Source organism: Geotrypetes seraphini, chromosome 4 (assembly GCF_902459505.1).
Source record: "Geotrypetes seraphini chromosome 4, aGeoSer1.1, whole genome shotgun sequence".
NCBI lineage: Eukaryota > Metazoa > Chordata > Amphibia > Gymnophiona > Dermophiidae > Geotrypetes > Geotrypetes seraphini.
In genome coordinates, this window is record NC_047087.1 from 153,987,994 (window position 1) to 154,007,571 (window position 19,578).

The following is a 19,578-nucleotide window of genomic DNA, read 5'->3' on the forward strand; positions in this document are numbered from 1 at the left end:
GTGACAATCACACAAGAACCACAACCCGACGCAAACCCCCCGTCCGTACCCTAAACACACAAGGCAACAACACACCCATACAAAGCAGAACTAGGAGGGTTCAATAAGTCCAAAATGGGTCCAATTGTGCAAAAGGTCCAGGAATGCAAAAAGCTGCAAGATGGCCACTAGCCAGGCACTTCAACACCACATGGGGACCCTCGCAAGGCAAAGTCAGCAGCAGCCATGTCCGGTGCGATACAGGCCCTGGCCTCTAGCAAAGCGCCAAGTGTTCAGAAGTAAGCAGAGAGGACCAGGCCATCGATGGACACCCCAGATATCCAACTAGCTGCTGGGGCTAATAGGACTGGAACCCCGACTCCAGAACCGTAACTCCAAACTCAGTTAGAACCATCAGGTAGGGCTCCAAAAAACAAAAGGGCCCACAAGTTGTTAACAGGCAACAAGCCAACAAACATGCTGCAACAGCGATACTTAGACCAAGGGTGAAAGGCAGTACAGCATCGAGCAGGGGCCTTCAGGTCTGCCAGGATAAGGTTAGAAACAACAGCAGCAGCAGCAGGGTAGCCCAAGCTCTGCACTAATGCAGTGCCAGGTCCAATCACCACAGAAACAGCAATCGCCAGCAGAGAAAGGAAAGCCTCAAGTGGCCGAGGAAGGCCCAGCCTCCCCCGGCAGGGAATCCAAGTAGGCCTGAGCATCCTCCGCTGAGGTGTAACTCTTCCACCCCGCAGTAGTCCAGATCCTCAGTTGCGCAGGGTAGAGTAGCTGGAAACGGTGCTGGCGGTCAAAGAGCGCAGAGCATACCCTGGAAAAACGCCGCCTGCACTCCTGCAGCGCCAGAGAATAGTCCTGGAAAAGACGAACCTGGGCACCCTCAAAGGTAAGGAGATTGCGCTTTTGGTGGTATTGTTTCATTAACTCCACTTTGTGTGCAGAGTTATGCACCTTGAAGATGGTGACCCAGGCTCTAGTGTGGTCTTCATTACGCCTCCCAAGGCAGTGGGCTCTGTCCAGTCGCAAAGGCCCCATTCCATCGGGTAGGGGCAAGGCAGTACGGAGCCAGGACTCCAAGGTGGCATGCAGCCAAGACTCAGACACCGTCTCTGGCAGGCCAATAAGGCGGAGATTATCCCGTCTCAAGCGATTCTCGAGATCTTCGATCTTGTCTGCCTGCCACGCCAATTGTTCCTTAAGGGAGGTCAGGTCCGCCGCCAATGCAGAGTGGGCCTCCTCCACGTGCGCCACTCGGGACTCCAATTCCCCGGTCCGCCTAGTTGTCTCAGAGACCAGGGACTCGAGTGACGTCAGCTGGCCCGATAGTTGTTCGAAGCGAGCATCCAAGGCTCGTACGACCGAGGCAGAGAGCGCCGCAATGTGGGCTGCAGACAACGGGAGCTCAGTCTCAGAGTCCGACACCCCCGCCGCCATCTTAGAATCAGGACGCAGCATGCACGCCTCTCGGTCTCTCGGGTCACTTTGCCGCTCTTTACCGGGCTGGCTGGTGGAACAAAGCGGTCCATAAACAGGTCTAGTGTTGAATGAAGAGGTCGAAGTGAAAATCCACTCAGTAAGGCACAGGAGGACCCGGGGCCCCAGAGCTCGAGCAGAGCATGTCTTACTCGGCTCAGCACATCACGTGACTCCTCTTTGTTTTTATTTGTAAATCGTTTAGCAAATTAAATTAAGCTATTCAATAAGTTAAAAATAAACTTGAAACTTGAATCTCACAAATTTCCATATTTTTCTGATCTCCAGTAGGAGGCGCTTTATCTTTAAAACTGATTCTGGCCCCTGTATTAATCAAATTTAATTTATCCTGACCCTCTATGGTAGTATTAACATTGGGCCAGTCGGAAGTGTCCAAAATCAAAGGTGCCACATACCTCAAGCTGAATTCTGAGCCTGACTTCTTTCCCTTATCCTGTGTCTCCAAAAGTGAGTCCACAGGTAAGTGAAAGGAGTCCGGCTGGGCTGTGAAGGCCTGAGTCACCTTGGTATTTGGACACAGAGAATCAGGACATCCCTATGCACTAACACTGTTTTTCCTGGCTGTCAAATCACTTTTTACTTTTTCCAATTCTATCTGCATTGTATCTCGATCCTATTGCAATCTCTTTTTCTAATACTTCTGTCTGTGCTCTGAGCTCATGGAAAGGAATGTAAGTGGAGGCATTTCTGTAACTACCTCTGCCATGCTCTCTATTTCCTGTGTGTGGTGTTTTCTTGTATTGGGGTGCTCCCTCAGCACGCCACCTCCTAGCTTCTGATACTGAAATAATTTGAGCTGGCTGGGTCTTCCACACAGACCCAATCCTGAGCAGTAAAGTGTAAAAAGGGTAGCTTTAGGGTCCTCCGAAAACAACAGAAGGTGTTTAGTAATTTCGGGGGATAATAATTAAATACTCTTATTCATTCGCTAGTCATTTCATAGTCTAGGCTATAGCAATGCATTGTATAAAGGCTTCACTAAGAAAGAAAGATAACGCCTCCAAATTATTCAAAATACTGCCATTAAAATCATTTCAACTTAAAAGCTCGAAAATTTGATCATGTCACACCACTTTTCATTAACTCCCATTGGCTTACTTATAAAATAATATTACTGATACATAAAACCATAGCTTCTGGTCTACCTGATTTCATCAACAGGTTATTAATTCCCCAAAACCCCCATCGCACATTACGTTCTTCTTATCAAAACCTGTTATCCATTCCCTCTTTAAGACACATTGGCACCATGCGTACTAATATCTTTTCTGTGACGGCCCTTACCATCTGGAACTCAGCACCAAATTATATAAGAGAAATTTCATCACTTGATAAATTTAAAAGTAGCTTGAAGGCCTTTCTTTTTAAAGACGCATTTGGAGTATAATAGTCCTTTTAAGGACTGTAATGGAATTTTGCTCCTTGCTTTTCTTATTCATTTTAATCTTTTCTACAAAGTGCTAAATTATTTTTTTTTTGTTCCTTCTCTTTTGTTTTGATTCTTCTCCCTCTCTTTTTCATTATACAAATGTATTTCTACCCTTTTTCATTTTGTTTCGGTAAGTTAATGTTCGTCTGTGTCTGACTGTCTGTTTTAATAATTATAATTTGTTTTTGTTTTGTTTTTTTTTAATTTTAATGTATGCCTTTCTACTCTTTGTCTTTATATATTATGTAAAACCGCTCTGAACCTTGACAAGGCGGTATATCAAATCCCCAAACAAACCTGAAACCTAAAATGGAATTTTTTTCTCACACAGCCCAAGAAACGGCAGAAATTTAAACTTATAAGCAGTGCAAACGTATATGGGAAAGGATTGGTGACAAAGAGAGATGTGAGCTGGAAAGAGAGTGTCACACACACGGGCAACATAAGCCTTACAAATCTCATCTTTGACCCATTACAAAAACAATATAGTAATGTGCGATGCTCGCTTACCTTACCTATAAGCGAGATACATTAATAATATACAATATAATCTTATACTCTATAAAATCTTATCTAAGCAATAGAAGAGAAAAGCGCATGCAAACAGTGGTACAGACGACAGAGTGGGCAGGCGTTTCTATAAATAATTTCATTCTTCCCGAAAGAACGGCACCTGCTTATTTTCGCGGCGGGAGCTTCCCGAAAACTCTACAATACAAATAGGCTTCCCAAAAGCCTTTACGTAATCTCGTTCTTTCCGAAAGAACGCTAGCTGCTCACTTTCGCAGCGCGAGTTTCCCAAAAACTCCACAATAAATAAAGGGTTGGAACACATTCCACATCATTGCCAATACCAGTGAGTATTAAAGAACAGAATTCAAAATTCGGAAATACTCACAAGATATTGGTGATGTCCAGCCCATCCCGGACGAGCCCCCAACTGAAGCGAACGGAGTCCATTTCTTGGTCCCAAAACCGCCCTGCCCACACCCTGTCGCCTGGGTACAGATATCCGGAGGCATTCCCCTTAGAAAGAAAGGATACGCAGACAGTGTCCTAAAGAGATTGCCTAATCTTTTATTAGTTTACATCCAGCTTTTATACTTTTTTGAACATGGGTATTAGCAGATGACGTAAGTACAAACCATATCTGGTGACAGGATACATAGGCTTCAAAGAAGTAATCAACACAAGAAAAGGGGGGTGAGTGAGTGAGCAGGATATGTGCTAAAACAAAAGGTGTTAAAGCTTCCCTTATCTCTCTCAACCGGTACATGGCAGTGGGGGTCGAACCTCCATTGTCTCAAACAGCTAACTTCATTAACAAGATTAAATGGCCCTGTCTCAGAACATCAGCAGAATAAATACAAACTGTGTCTGTATTTGAGCCCCCCAGCTCAGACAGAGACAGAAAACTTATAAGATATGTGTGTCCTTTTAAATGTGTCCTTTCAGTGTCCAATGTTTCCTGTGATGTTTTCTAAGGTAAATAATAACACTTATTTATAACAATAGTATCTACTTTAGTCAACATCAAAATTTCTATGAAATATTTTCACAACAATAGCTCAGCTATCAAAACTGAACTAACTGGAAAATTTAAGAATCTCAAATTGGTTACTCTAGCCTGATTTTCCATTTTCTCTACTTGCCTATCTCTAATGCCAGATAACCTAATTTGCTGAAGAACAATCATTTATGATTCAAAGTTCTGATCCACAGGAATTGGTATCTGGTCCCTTCTTTGAAGACTGTAGACATCTTGGAGGATTTTGCTTTGGAAGAGACTGAGGTCTCAAGTTTCTATAATGGATATTTGGAAAGTGGTTAAAAGAACTGAAACGATGTTAAAAGATCCAGTACAACAGCTCTGTTTATTTTCACCAAGTAGTCTCTAAACTGGACAATATAGATAGGCTGATATATATCGCTGTTAGGACCCTATTCTGCAAAATGCACCGTAAGTTAGGTGCACCTAATTTAATTGCTTTAATTGACTTTAATTAGTGCAATAATTGTATCATTTAAAATCAATTAAAATCTTGTTTAAAAAAAATAGGCACCACTAGACGTCTGTTGGATAGATGCCAGAATCATGCCTATGGCTTGGCAGATAGTGGTGCCCAAGGTCAAAGTAGGTGTGATTAGGGGCAGAGATGACCTTAGGCATCGCTAGGCCCAATTCTCAAGAAAACTTAGGTACCAGTAATGAATATTCATGACAGAGATTTGTGTGTGCTGCTTCCACAGCCTTCAGATCTCTGTCATTGCATTTAAATATTATGAATAGATTGAGTTTTATCATCTTGAATTGGTCTTGGTGGTTTACCTTTTTATTTTCATGATTTTGTCCCAACTTGCCTCTTTGGGATTGTTTATAATTTAGGTAAAGAATTTAAACTCTGTTCTGATCAACAAGGCTGTTTTATTGAGAAGCTATCATGGAAAGATGTTAATTTTAAAAAGATGTTAAACAGTCATTTAAGATAGATATACTGTGAAATTCAGTAAGTAAATGGAATTTAGCAAAAATGGGTCTCTTTCTTTCAGCCTGATCGCATTAAAGATGAGGAGATTAAAAAACTAGAAGAACATCTGAAGAACTTGAGTTTTGAAAATAAAAGAAGCAATGGGACAGCAGCAGGAGAGAACAATTCGCTACCTCTTCATTCTCAGAGAAACTTATTGCCTCAAGAAGATATATTTCTTTTTCACACACAAGAATTTGGTGAGCTTAAAAAATGAATGCAGTAAAATAGGGAGATTTCATCTCATATTAAGTACTACAAAACAAAGATAGTGAAATTACAACCCATAATATATGTAAATTTTCCTAATTTCTTACTTTTTAGTAATTTTTTATGTTTTCATTTTTCAAACCTTTAAATTTTAATCACAAAAAATTAAGGGTGAAAAGACCTCAGCGAGGCTGGTGTTTTGTAAACATCACAAACACCACATCATTGCCTCAATATCTTATAGGTCAAAAAAACTCCTAGCATGACATAGGTAAAAACACCTGCAGCTCTGATTTGAAAAACCGATGAGAGAAAATTGCATGCTGATTCTTATTTCTTGACAGCACCCCCCTGATGAAACGTTATGTGAAGAGATCTTGAAGATAAGTTCTGTTTTCTGTATTTTTAAGCATGCTTTGCATTTTGTGGTTATATATTATGTTGGGAGTTGTATTGATTATTGAGGCAATGATGTGGTGTTTGTGATGTTTACAAAACTCACTGAGGTCTTTCTTCTCCCTTCATTTTTTGTGAAAACTTTATGTAAACCTTTTTACTAATGGTGAAAAATCTCTCCTCTTTTAGCCAAGGACAAGAAGGAAACTCAGTACATCTCACAGGGGAGTATTTAGAATCTCTAGATAATGTCAGAGAAGAACTTCACCTTAACCAGAGTAGAACCAAGCCTTGGACACCAACATTTTAAAAAGAAGAAAGAGAAGCTTTTTAACTAGCACATGGGGGAAAGTTGGTGGTTTTATTTATTTAATATATCACACATTCAGGAACCATCATGGTGGTTTCATAAACCAGGAAGTGTATGAGTATAACTGTAACAAAGAGGCCAACAATATAGACGCCCCATGAAATATTCATTATCCCAGGACAAGCAGGCAGCATATTCCCACATCCTCAGTTCATTGTTTTCTGTGGAGCTGAGAAGACTTGTACTTCTGGCTCTGCAGCAATTTGCCTTCTCTCACTGCGGCTGTTATTTTTATCGGTCGCTGTACTTAGGGTTTATTCCCTTGTTTATTTTATTGTTTTTGAAAAGTAAAAGTAAAAAAAAAATAAATAAATTTTGGTTTCTTTTTTGTTTCTGAGTCCGCGGGCTTGGGCCTAGGCCCTTTTCCCTTTTTTTTCGACGGACTTTATTTTTTCTATGTCCCGGCCTGTGACCGGGTTTAAACGTTGCTACTCGTGCGGCAGGACGATTTCTATCACCGACCCTCATCTTCCAGAAGATTGTGATCGCTGCCTGACCCTTCAGCCTCGTGCTTTTTGCCGCCGCTGCGACAGATTCGTTGATCTCTTCAAAATGGAGCATGAGAAAACCTCGGCCTCGACGGTCTCGACTCCTTCGGGTCCCAAGCCCTCGACATCGGGAGCGACCTCGGGCGGTAAGGCCTCACCCTCGACCCCTGCTTTGACCTCGGCCTCGAAGACCTCAGGGTCCTCGGCCTCGAAGGTCTCCGTGATCCCGTCCTCGAAGCCTGCTTCTGGGGGTAAGTCTCCTGCTTCCTTTTCAGGTACCATGCTCAAGAAGCCTCCAGAGCTGCCCGGGGCTTCGGGTATGCCTCTCTCCTTCAAGGCTTCGGCGAAACGTGCCTCCAAGTCTCGGGAATACTCTAAATCGAGGTCGCCCTCCTTGGAGCGCACGGGAGCACCTTTGCCGCCAAATCCTTTGGTCTCGGTGTGCAATTCTGGAGGCCGCATTACCGCAAGGATGTGCTGAGACTGGAATCGGTTCAGAGAATGGCCACCAGGATGGTCTCGGGACTCAAGGAGCTCCCATACGAGGAGCGGTTAGGGAAGTTGCAGCTCTACTCACTCGAGGAACGTAGAGAGAGGGGAGATATGATCGAGACATTCAAGTATCTCACGGGCCGCATCGAGGTGGAGGAAGATATCTTCTTTTTCAAGGGTCCCGCGACAACAAGGGGGCATCCGTGGAAAATCAGGGGCGGGAAACTGCACGGTGACACTAGGAAGTTCTTCTTCACTGAAAGGGTAGTTGATCGTTGGAATAGTCTTCCACTCCAGGTTATTGAGGCCAGCAGCGTGCCAGATTTTAAGGCCAGATGGGATAGACATGTGGGATCTATCCGCAAAGATAAATAGGGAGGGTCATTAGAGTGGGCAGGACTTGATGGGCCGTGGCCCTTATCTGCCGTCTATTTCTATGTTTCTAATGTTTTGAAGATATGCTTAAGTCTATTTGACTACGCAAATTTCTTCTATTGTAGCTCATTGTCCCAGCCTCGACTTTGCCTCGGGTGGACCAACCTGAGCCGCAGCCTGAGGACCCTGATCCAGCATCCACGGGCAGGTCTCACAAGATGAATTTCTTCTTCAGACTCCTCGCCGGATATCGCCTCGAGATCCTCTTTGCTTCGTCCGAAGCATCGCTCGAGGCCGTCGAAACACCTTGCTTCGAAGAACTCGAGGCATCGGACAGTTCCTCGAAGACGAAGATTGCTGCTTCTTCTGTCTTTATCTTCGAGGCTTCGAGGGTTGAGGACTCCTCCCTCGAGGTCTTTGCGTCGGGATCTCTCTCCTCCGGTTTCGAGGCATTCTACCCCCCGAACTCCGAGGACATCCCCCTCGAGGGGTCTGAAGAGGAAGCATTCCTTTACTCCACCACAAACTGGGAGTGGGGCTTCTTCAGTGACAGTGAGAGTGGAGTCGGAACCAGTGTCTCAGTACTCATGTGAGGCTTCACCCTCTTATTCCGTGGCTCCTCGTTCCAGGTCTGCCTCCCCTGAGGAACCTTCTTCTTCCAAGTCTTCCTCTTTTGCCAAGTTTGTCTATGATATGGGTCAAGCTCTTCATTTAGACTTGCATTCAGATTCCAAATATACCCCAGAATACTTGGCTGACATGGAGCTAGCACATCTCTCCAAAGAGACCTTACATTTGCCCTGACACCAGTGCTTAAACAGACCTTCATCCGCATATGGAGACACCTTATTCGGTCACTGCTATCCATCAAAGCTGGAATCCCGTTATCGCACTGTCCCCTGTAAAGGATTTGAGAAGTCACAACTCTCTCACCAATCTTTAGTAGTGGAGTCCTCCTCAAGAAAGCTCATCCATCTAAAATTCTGCAACAGTCCCTCCTGGTCGTGAAGGTCGCACTATGGACAAGTTTTGGGCGTCGCTTGTACCAAAATTCTATGATGGCGAACAGAATTTTGAATTACAATTATGTTTTTGCATCATACTTCAAACATTTTTTGAAGCTGTTGCCATCTTTTTTTTCTGACTTGTCTAAAACACCGTCTGTCTGAATTTAAACAGATCCTTCAGATTGTTTCTCAGTTGAGGCTTTTATGTTGCAGGCATCTTATGATGCTTTTGAGCTTTCTTCCCGCGAGTGTCGGCTTTTGCCTTTGCCATGCGCCGCCTTGCCTGGCTCCGCATAGTCGATATGGACCCAAATTTGCAGGACCGTCTTGCCACTTACCTGTCAGGGGAATGAGTTGTTCGACGAGTCAATTGAAGGCTGCCACCAAGAGGATCTCTGAGCATGAGTGCTCTTTTTTGCTTCCCTGATCAGGTCTAAAACCCAAGCCATCTACTGCCCGGGCATATAAACCTCCACCTCGTCGATATCCCATGAAAACAACTCCTGCAATTTCTAGGCCACCTCCTCGACGTCCTCAGCAGCCGCAATGCCCTCAGAAATCTCAGGCGCCTGCTGTCACCAACCGACTCCGTCTTTTTGACGTTCCATCCTCCCTGCAAAATTCTCTTCTGCCCATTGGAGGTCGACTTTCCCTTTTTTCATCACGTTGGGAAAGTATTACATCGGACCTCTGGGTGCTGACAACGATCTACGAGGGATACTCTCTGCGCCTGTTTCAGACCACCTGCCAAGAGAGTGTCATTCCAGGTCCTCGCAACTCCCCCCTTCTTCTTCAAGAAGCTCGGGCACTCCTTTGCCTTCGAGCGGTGGAGGAGATACCTCCTTCCCACACAATTTAGGGTTCTACTCCAGGTATTTTCCTGGTGCCCAAGAAGACGGGGATTTGCGACCCAATTCTGGATCTTCGAGCCCTCAACAAATTTCTAGTCAGAGAGAAGTTTCGCATGCTCTCGCTTCCAACCTTGTATTCCTTAATGGATCAGGGGGATTGGATGTGCTCACTGGATCTCAAAGAGGCTTATACTCATATCCCTGTTCATCGAACTTTCGCAAATATCTCAGGTTCAAGGTGGGGAACCTTCATCTTCAATACAGAGTTCTGCATTCGGCCTGCCGCCTTCCCCAGAGTATTCACCAAGTGTCTGGTCGTGGTGGCTGCAGCCCTGCGCTCTCGAGGGCTACAGGTATTTCCTTATCTCGACGATTGGCTTATCAAAGCCCCTTCTCTTCAAGGGGTTATAACAGCGACCCATCAGACTATTTCTTTTCTTCAAAGTCTGGGGTTCCATGTAAACTTCCCCAAATCTCAGTTAGTTCCAGCCCAGTCCCTTCAGTTTATTGGCGCGACTCTGGACTCTGTCCACATGAGAGCGTTTCTACCCTTAAATCGTCAAGAAACCCTCTGTCGACACTGCCGGCAAGTGTCTTCCCTTTCGACAGTCTCTGCCCGTCAGATGATGATTCTGCTCGGTCACATGGCGTCTACGGTTCATGTGACTCCCCTTGCCAGACTTCACCTTCGCATTCCTCAGTGGACCCTGGCGTCTCAATGGCAACAAGCACTGGACCTGCCTTCTCGCCATTATTAAAGAAGTCTCTCCGCTGGTGGATGCTCTGTTCCAATCTTTCCAGAGGTTTGCGGTTCCACAATCTTCCACATCAGAAAGTGCTCACGACAGATTCGTCCACTTACGCGTGGGGAGCCCACGTAGATGGTCTCCTTACTCAAGGGTTGTGGACATCGACAAATCGCCGGTGTCATATCAATCTGTTGGAACTCAGAGCGATTTTCCTTGCTCTCAAAGCTTTTCTTCACGATCAAAGAATATTCTTCACGATCAGGTAGTACTGGTTCGAACAGACAATCAAGTGGCCATGTATTATGTCAACAAACAGGGAGGGACGGGATCTCACTCCCTTTGTCAAGAAGCTCTCAGGTTGTGGAAATGGGCGATTTCTCACAACATCTTTCTCAGAGCTGTATACATACAGGGTCAACAGAACTGTCTGGCAGACAAATTGAGCCGTCTACTACAGCCTCACGAGTGAACACTCAATACCCTCACGCTTCATCAGGTGTTCCTTCGCTGGGGGACCCCTCAGATAGACCTTTTTGCGTCGCCCGGCAACTTCAAACTGCCTCTGTTCTGCTCCCGCATTTTCTCGCCTCATCGTCTCGAAACGGATGCCTTTCTTCTGGACTGGAAGGAGCAGTTTCTTTATGCCTTCCCTCCATTTCCTCTGATTCTCAAGACTCTTGTCAAACTGAAGGCATTCCACTATGATTCTGATAACTCCTCGGTGGCCAGACAACCATGCGTACTCCCTTCTACTTCAACTCAGTGTCAAGGAGCCTTTACTTCTACCGGTTTTTCCTTCTCTGCTCACTCAGAGTCAAGGGTCCTTACTTCATCCCAATCTGCAGTCTCTACACTTGACAGCTTGGTACCTTTCGACATAACAGACCCTTCTCAATTTTCTTGGTCTGTTCAAGACGTTTTTCTTGCTTCCAGGAAACCGTCCACTCGTCAATGTTACGGCCAGAAGTGGACCGTCAGCTTCATCCGATGTCTTCTTCTTTACCGTCGGTTTTGGACTATTTACTTCACTTGTCCCAATCGGGCCTTCAATCTACATCTATTAGAGTCCATCTCAGTGCTATTGCTGCTTTTCATCAGCCTCTGGATGGGAAACCTCTTTCTACGCATCCCATGGTTTCCCGCTTTATGAAAGGGCTTTTTAATCTGCATCCACCTCTTAAACCGCCTCCTGTGGTTTGGGACCTTAATGTTGTTCTGGCTCAAATGATGAAACCTCCTTTTGAACCTATTAATCGGGCTCACCTCAAGTATCTCACTTGGAAAGCTGTTTTCTTAATTGCCCTCACTTCAGCTCGCCGAGTCAGTAAGTTGCAAGCATTGGTTGCAGATCCTCCTTTCACGGTCTTTCATCATGATAAGGTAGTCCTTCGTACTCATCCTAAATTCCTACCTAAAGTTGTTTCAGAATTTCACATCAACCAATCTATTGTTTTGCCGGTCTTTTTTCCAAAGCCACATTCTCATCCTGGAGAAGTGGCACTTCATACATTGGATTGCAAACGTGCTTTGGCTTTCTACCTCCAATGTACTCAACCTCACAGAACATCTCCTCAACTCTTCATCTCTTTTGATCCAAATAGGTTGGGACATCCTATCTCGAAGCGTACCATCTCCAACTGGATGGCTGCTTGCATCTCGTTCTGTTATGCTCAGGCTGGTCTTCCTCTGCAAGGTCGAGTGATGGGCCACAAAGTTCGGGCTATCTGCAAGGCTGCCACTTGGTCCTCGGTTCATACTTTCACCTCTCATTACTGTCTGGATACTTTATCCAGGAGGGATGGCCATTTTGGCCAATATGTTTTGCAAAATCTTTTTTCTTGAATTGCCAACTTCCCTCCATCCCTTTTTACTTAGCTTGGAGGTCACCCATATGTGGGAATATGCTGCCTGCTTGTCCTGGGATAAAGCACAGTTACTTACCGTAACAGTTGTTATCCGGGGACAGCAGGCAGATAGTCCCACAACCCTCCCACCTCCCCTGGTTGGCTTCTTGGCTTGGTATCTGAACTGAGGATCCTCACAGGAGATGCGCCCCCTAATTCAGGCGGGAAGGCACGCGTGGTGCAGCACTCGAAAGCTTGAGATCTTCAAGCAAGTTTGCTTTCGAGGCTGTCCGCTGCGGGGCTCCGTCAGTGACGTCACCCATATGTGGGAATATCTGCCTGCTGTCCCTGGATAACAACTGTTACGGTAAGTAACTGTGCTGTTCTTTCTTAAGAAATGTTAACATATCGATGTCAAATCTTTTTTTTAATTTATCTCTGGAAAAGAAAGTGATGTAATTGCAGGAAAACAACAAAACCTTTCCTTGATTTACTAATGAAACAAAAGATATCCATAAAAATTTGTATTCTAACTGAGAAATAAATTAGGACACCCCCATATATCCTCCCACTTAAAGTGGCTCAAATCACACACAGGTGTATCATATCAGGTGCACATGATTAGAACATTGTTACTCAGCATTTTGAAGGAAGTTTGCCCTACTTAAACCTCAGACATTTAGTTTGGTGTGCTCGTGACTGCTGTGGTGAGATCAAAAGAGCTTTCTGAGGCCTTCAGAAAGAAGATTGTAGCAGCTTCAGAAAAGGCGGCAAGAACAAGCGGTCAAAGGACCCGGTTTGGATCTCAACAGAAGTAAAGAGGGCAATAAATGACAAAAAAGTATCCTTCCGGCGATGGAAAAAGGACCCAACGGAGGAAAATCACCAGGCGCACAGGAAATGCCAAAAGGAATGCCACCGAGAGGTTAGAAAAGCAAAAGGGAAATATGAAGAGGGGCTGGCCAGGGAGGCGAAAAACTTCAAGGCATTCTTCAGTTACGTAAAGGGGAAGCGACCAGCGAGAGAGGAGGTGGGGCCGTTGGACGATGGGGATAGGAAGGGAGTGATTAAGGAGGATAAACAGGTAGCTGAGAGGTTGAACACGTTCTTCTCGTCAGTTTTCACGAGAGAAGACACATCTAATATACCGGACTCAGAGGAACTCATGAGCGGGGAACAGGCTGAAAAATTGGAACACATAGAGGTAAGTAAGGGAGGATGTCCTCAAACAGATAGGACAGGTTAAATGCGGCAAATCGCCGGGCCCGGACGGGATCCACCCAAGGGTTCTGAAGGAACTAAGACAAGAAATAGCGGGCACAATCCAGCATGTTTGCAACCTATCCTTGAAAACTGGAGAGGTACCAGAGGACTGGAAATTGGCGAATGTCACACCTATCTTCAAGAAGGGATCGAGGGGTGACCCCGGGAACTACAGGCCGGTGAGCCTGACTTCAATTACAGGGAAGATGGTGGAAGCTATGATCAAGGACAGTATTTGCGAGCACATCGAGAGAAATGGCCTACTGAGAACAAGCCAGCATGGATTCTGTAAGGGAAGGTCATGCTTAACGAACCTTCTGTACTTCTTCGAGGGAATAAGCAGTCGGGTGGACAATGGGGAACCTATAGACATCATTTACCTCGATTTTCAAAAGGCTTTCGACAAGGTGCCACACGAAAGGCTGCTTAGGAAGCTGTGGAACCACGGGGTTGGAGGGGATGTGCACAGATGGATCAAGCACTGGTTGTCGGGTAGACTGCAAAGGGTCGGAGTGAAGGGCCAATATTCTGAATGGCAGGGAGTCACGAGCGGTGTGCCACAGGGATCGGTGCTGGGGCCGTTACTCTTCAACATATTTATCAATGACCTGGAAAAGGAGGCAAAGTGCGAGGTTATAAAATTTGCAGACGATACCAAACTGTGCGGTAGAGTTAGGTCCAGGGAGGAGTGTGAGGACCTGCAAAGGGACTTGGACAAGCTGGAAGACTGGGCAAACAAATGGCAAATGCGCTTTAACGTGGAAAAATGCAAGGTCATGCATATAGGGAAAAAGAACCCGTTGTTCAACTACAAATTGGGGGGGGCATTGTTGGGAGACAGCAGACTTGAGAGAGACTTGGGTGTACTGGTGGATGCATCACTGAAGCCATCTGCACAATGCGCAGCAGCCTCGAAAAAAGCCAACAGGATGCTGGGCATCATAAAGAGGGGCATAACAACCAGGACGCGGGAAGTCATCATGCCATTGTATCGAGCGATGGTGCGTCCACATCTGGAATACTGCGTTCAGTATTGGTCGCCGCACCTCAAGAAGGACATGGCGGTACTTGAGAGAGTCCAAAGGAGAGCAACGAAACTGGTAAAGGGGCTGGAACACTGCCCATACGCCGAGAGATTAGATAGGCTGGGGCTCTTCTCTCTGGAAAAAAGGAGGCTCAGGGGAGATATGATAGAGACCTTCAAGATCATGAGGGGCATAGAGAGGGTGGATAGGGACAGATTCTTCAGACTGAAGGGGACAACAAGTACGAGGGGGCATTCGGAGAAACTGAAGGGAGATAGGTTCAAAACAAATGCAAGGAAGTTTTTTTTCACCCAAAGGGTCGTGGACACATGGAATGCGCTACCGGAGGAAGTGATCAGGCAGAGTACGGTACAGGGATTCAAACAGGGATTGGACGGATTCCTGAGGGATAAAGGGATCGTGGGATACTGAGAGAGATGCTGGGATGTAACACAGGTATAGAAAGCTAACCAGGTAATAAGTATAGAAACCCAACAGGTCGTACATGTGCAAGACCGGAGGGTTAGGACTACGATGGGAAGATAGGACTTAAATGAGAAACCAAGGTGGCAAGGGAGCCCCTTCTGGTGATGCAGACAGGTCGTGACCTGTTTGGGCCGCCGCGGGAGCGGACTGCCGGGCAGGATGGACCTATGGTCTGACCCGGCGGAGGCACTGCTTATGTTCTTATGTTCTTATAAGTCTAGTAAGGGATTTAAAAAGATCTGTTGATGTGAAAGTGCATGCCTGTACAATCAGAAAGGGACTGCACAAATTTAACTTGCATCAAGGCCAGACTGAAGTTTGCCAAAGAGAACGTAGACAAGCACCAGGACTTTTGGAATAATGCTCTTTGGGTCTAAAATAGAATTATTTGGATATTAGAAAACAGGACATGTTTGGCGTACACCAAATACAGCATTCCAGGAAAAGAACCTCATACCAACTGTGAAGCATGGAGGTGGAAGTGGCTTGGTTTGGGGATGCTTTGCTGCAGCAGGACCTGTCCAGCTCACCATCATAGAATCCACCATGAATTCTGTGTATCAGAAAGTGTTTGATGAACATGCGAGATCATCTGTAAGAAAATTAAAGCTGAAGTGGAAGTGGACCCTGCAACAAACAATGACCCAAAACGTACCAGTAAATCCATCAAGGACTGATCTTAATCCCATTGAGATGCTGTGAGGTGATTTGAAATGGGCTGTACATGCAAGAAACTCCTGAAACATCTCACAGCTGAAAGAATTCTGCATTGAGGAGTGGGCCAAACTTTCCTCAGACCGATGTCAGAGATGGCTACAAGATGGCTACTGCAGTTATTTCAGCCAAAGGGGTAACACTAGGATTTAGGGTGTAGGGTGTCCTAATTTGTTCCTCAGTTAGAATACACATTTTTGTGGATATCTTTCCTGAGTAAATCAAGGAAAATTGTTGTTGTGTACCGGCAATTGCATCATTTTCCTTTCCAGTGATAAATAAAAACAAAGATTTGACATCGATATGTGAATATTTCATAAGAAAGAACTGAATATTTCATGGGGTGACCTAATTTTTTCACATGATTGTATATAAACAATTTAAATCTGCATCTTAAACAAATAAATGGTTGTGGAACAAGGTAACACAGCAATTAAAAAAAATAGACATGAGTATCAAATAACTGAACACACATAAGGGAAGGGAAAACATCAACATCTAGCTTGGCTTCACTCATTTAGTGTGAAACTAACTAGAGTAAGGCAGCTTGTTTCTCTAGTTCTGTTTTGAAAGCTACGTGATTGTGTTCTTAGATGGCTAGAAAATGAGACAAATCCAAACTATCTGGCGATACTAGTTTTATCTATTTTCCATTCATCTACCACCTCCTTAGAAGCCCTCTGAATGTAAAAGAGGTTGTCAAGTTTGAAAGTATCCACATTAGAGTATTGCAAAATCTCCCTCATATACATTCTTAATAGCTCCAATAGAGATAGGCAATATGTGATGGGAAAATTTTAAAAAAGAAGATTTTTAGCTCTCATATAGTTCTCCATTTTTTCCGTCTTTGCATGAACCAATATACTATCTTTAATATTAGCAGAGGCAGTACTCTGTAGATTACTCAATGATTTATCCAATTTATTTCCTAGCTCTGTTATTTGAGTTTCATGCTCATTCATTTTAACTACTGTATCCGAGGAGAACTGGCACAATTTCAAAACAGTATTTTGCAATGAAGACTCAATTCTATTAACAGTTAGCCAAACATCATTTAAAGTGACTACTTTATCTTTAGGAAAGAACACTCAGGCTTGGCTCCACAACCATTTGTACAGGAGTCAAACCTTTTATTCCCACCATACCAGATTGATCTGAAACACTAAGTTAGACAGTTGTAAGGAAGAGGTTACATCCACAATCTTGGAGGGTGTCTCTACTGTCCCAACAAAACTTGATGGCTGGGGAGGTGGTGATGGCTCCCCTGAAGAGAGGGAAGCAGACTGTATACCTAAAGTTACCTGCTCTTCCAACCGTGGCAGAGAAGAAACCATAGGTGCCGATCCATTGGGCCCACACCTGAGGCTAGTAGATGGATTTTCACCTTTCTTTTCCCCATGGTGGAAGGAATTGGCACCAGTCTGCTCCCAGTTCCTCACGGGCTCCGAAGAGGCGAGTCCTGCCCCTTCAGACACGTGACTGCGGGCCGCATACTGCGGCTTCCCTTGATTTTAAAGAGGCCTGCAAGGAACCTTCTGGCTGCGGGGGCTGCCTGTCCCGGATGAAAAAGTAAGTGCTGCTGGTTGCACTGGCAGCTTCCCTGGTTTTAAAAAGGCCTCCAAGTAAGTGCTGCTGGATCAATTACTTGGGTAAATCACCTCATTCTAAGTTCTATATTAAAAAAATAAGAGTTGTGTATAATTGCATGAAATAAAATATCTACTTATAATTGCAAGGGACATACAAAAGATATTGAAAAACAGAACTAACAAGAGCTCTCAAAATCATAAATATAGTGAGGTGCAACAATGAAGCACGAAAGCTCCATCAAGGAAATAAACCTAATGTGTCCTGTGAATTCTAACTTCAATGTAAAAATGTTGGATGTGCTAGATGAACAATAAACTAACAATGGAGGATAGTAACAGTAATGAAAACAATATAACAACATGTGCAAAAAGCCACATAAAAAGGTAATCTCTAATTATCATAATTTAGACCAACATTTAATATGATGACCAAACTTATACAAAAAATATTTCTAACAATGGAGGATAGTAACAGTGGCAAAAAGAATGAATAAAACATTAGGATATTGTAGAAAAAGCCGCATAAAAAGGTATTTTCTAATGATCATATTTTAGACTAACATTTAATATGATCACCAAACTTATACAAAAAAGAAACACCTGCCAAAGTGCCAGATATGCCAACACCTCAGGATTAAGCGAGCATTTGTAATAGGTAAGCTCAAAGCGAGCCAATTCAGTCATCTGTCCCAACCAGCTCTCGAGAGGAATGTCCCCAACCTGTGTCCAGTGATGCATGGCCGGTTGCCTTGTTGTACCCTTTCTAATAAAAATATATTTAAAAAAAAGAGAAAACACTCCAGTGGATTTAAAGAAGTTCAAAATATGTAAAATCAGATGAACATCATCTTGTACATTATGACGTCCATTAGATTTTACATATTTTGAACTCCTTGTTTAAATCCACCAGAGTGCTCTTTTCTCCTTTTTTTAAAGAACTGGGTATGCCTAATCCTCCGAGGGATTCATTAAAATTATCCATGAATGGCATTCTCTCAAACTTTTAAAAGGAATCTTGATACACCAAATTTCATTTCTGCTGTGCCAGCAAAACTGGAATCTCGATATAAGGGTCCACTGTAAGGAATTTGAGAAGTCTCAACTATCCCATCAATCTCTTCTCGTTGAGTCTTCTTTAAAAAGAACCAATCTGGCCAAGGACCATGGACAAGTTTGGCCGTCGATTGTATGAAAATTTGATGATGACAAATCGGATTTTAAACTACAATTTTACCTTTACATCATATCTCAAGCTTTGGGTCAATGCTATGCCTACTTTCTTCAAGTATGTCAGAACATTGCCTACCAGAGTTCCAGCATATGCATTCCACCCTAGTTCAACTTCGCATGCATATGGTTCAAGCTGCATATGATGCTTTTGAAATGTCCTCTAGAGTCACTGCATTCTCGGTGGTGATGCGCCATCTAGCCTGGCTCTGCACTGTAGATATGGATCCAAATCTGCAGGATCAACTGGCCAACATCCCATGTCAAGGGAATGTTTGATGACTCGATTGAGGCAGCTACAAAATGCTTGTCTGAGCATGAGAAATCATTTGCCTCTATAGTTCGGCCAAAGCTGAAGCCTTCCACTGCTAAGAGTTACAGACCTCCTCCATCTTATCAGAGGCGTTATCCTCAGAAGGCAGCACCTTAGTCAAGGCTGCCTCCTAAGAAACAACAGCAGCAACAACAAAGGCAGCGTTGCGCCCTAGTCTACTCAGCCTTTTTGACCATCTAAAACAGAGCATAACCTCAATCATTCTGCCTCCATCCTCTCCCCTTCCCATAGGAGGTCGTCTCCATCATTTATCATCAATAGGAACTAATTACATCCGATCTTTGGGTCCTCACAATCATCAGGGAAAGTTACTCTCTTCAGGTTCCACCAGATCTTCCCACAAGAGAGTATCCTTCAAATCCGTCACAGACCACCCTTCTTCTTCAGGAAGCTTAAGCTCTGCTTCATCTCCATGCCATCGAGGAAGTTCCTCTGGAACAGCAGAGCACGGGGTTTTATTCTCGTTACTTCCTTGTCCTGAAGAAGATTGGGGATCTGCGACCTATCTTGGATCTCAGAAATCTCAACAAATTTCTTGTCAGAGAAAAATTTTGGATGCTGTTTCTAGCATTTTTGTATCCCCTTCTGGATCACAACGATTGGTTATGCTCTCTGGCTCTCAAAGAGGCTTATACTCACATTCCCATTCATCCAGTCTCTTGCAAGTTCCTCTGATTTCGGGTGGTAAATCATGACTTTCAATACAGAGT

General features: G+C 44.3%; 1 protein-coding gene across 5 annotated transcripts in view; it reads left to right on the forward strand.

The window, feature by feature from the left end:
• Nucleotides 1-19,578, forward strand: part of TRADD (TNFRSF1A associated via death domain) — a 293,800-nt gene that overhangs the window by 172,443 nt on the left and 101,779 nt on the right. For all 5 annotated transcript variants that reach the window (XR_004539247.1, XR_004539248.1, XM_033942436.1 and 2 more), the window contains exon 4: nucleotides 5,471-5,648. Coding sequence is in view for 3 of the 5 variants with exons in the window: in XM_033942436.1 (XP_033798327.1) it covers nucleotides 5,471-5,648 (178 nt within the window). In the remaining 2 variants the exon portion in view is untranslated. The remainder of the gene's footprint in view (nucleotides 1-5,470; nucleotides 5,649-19,578) is intronic.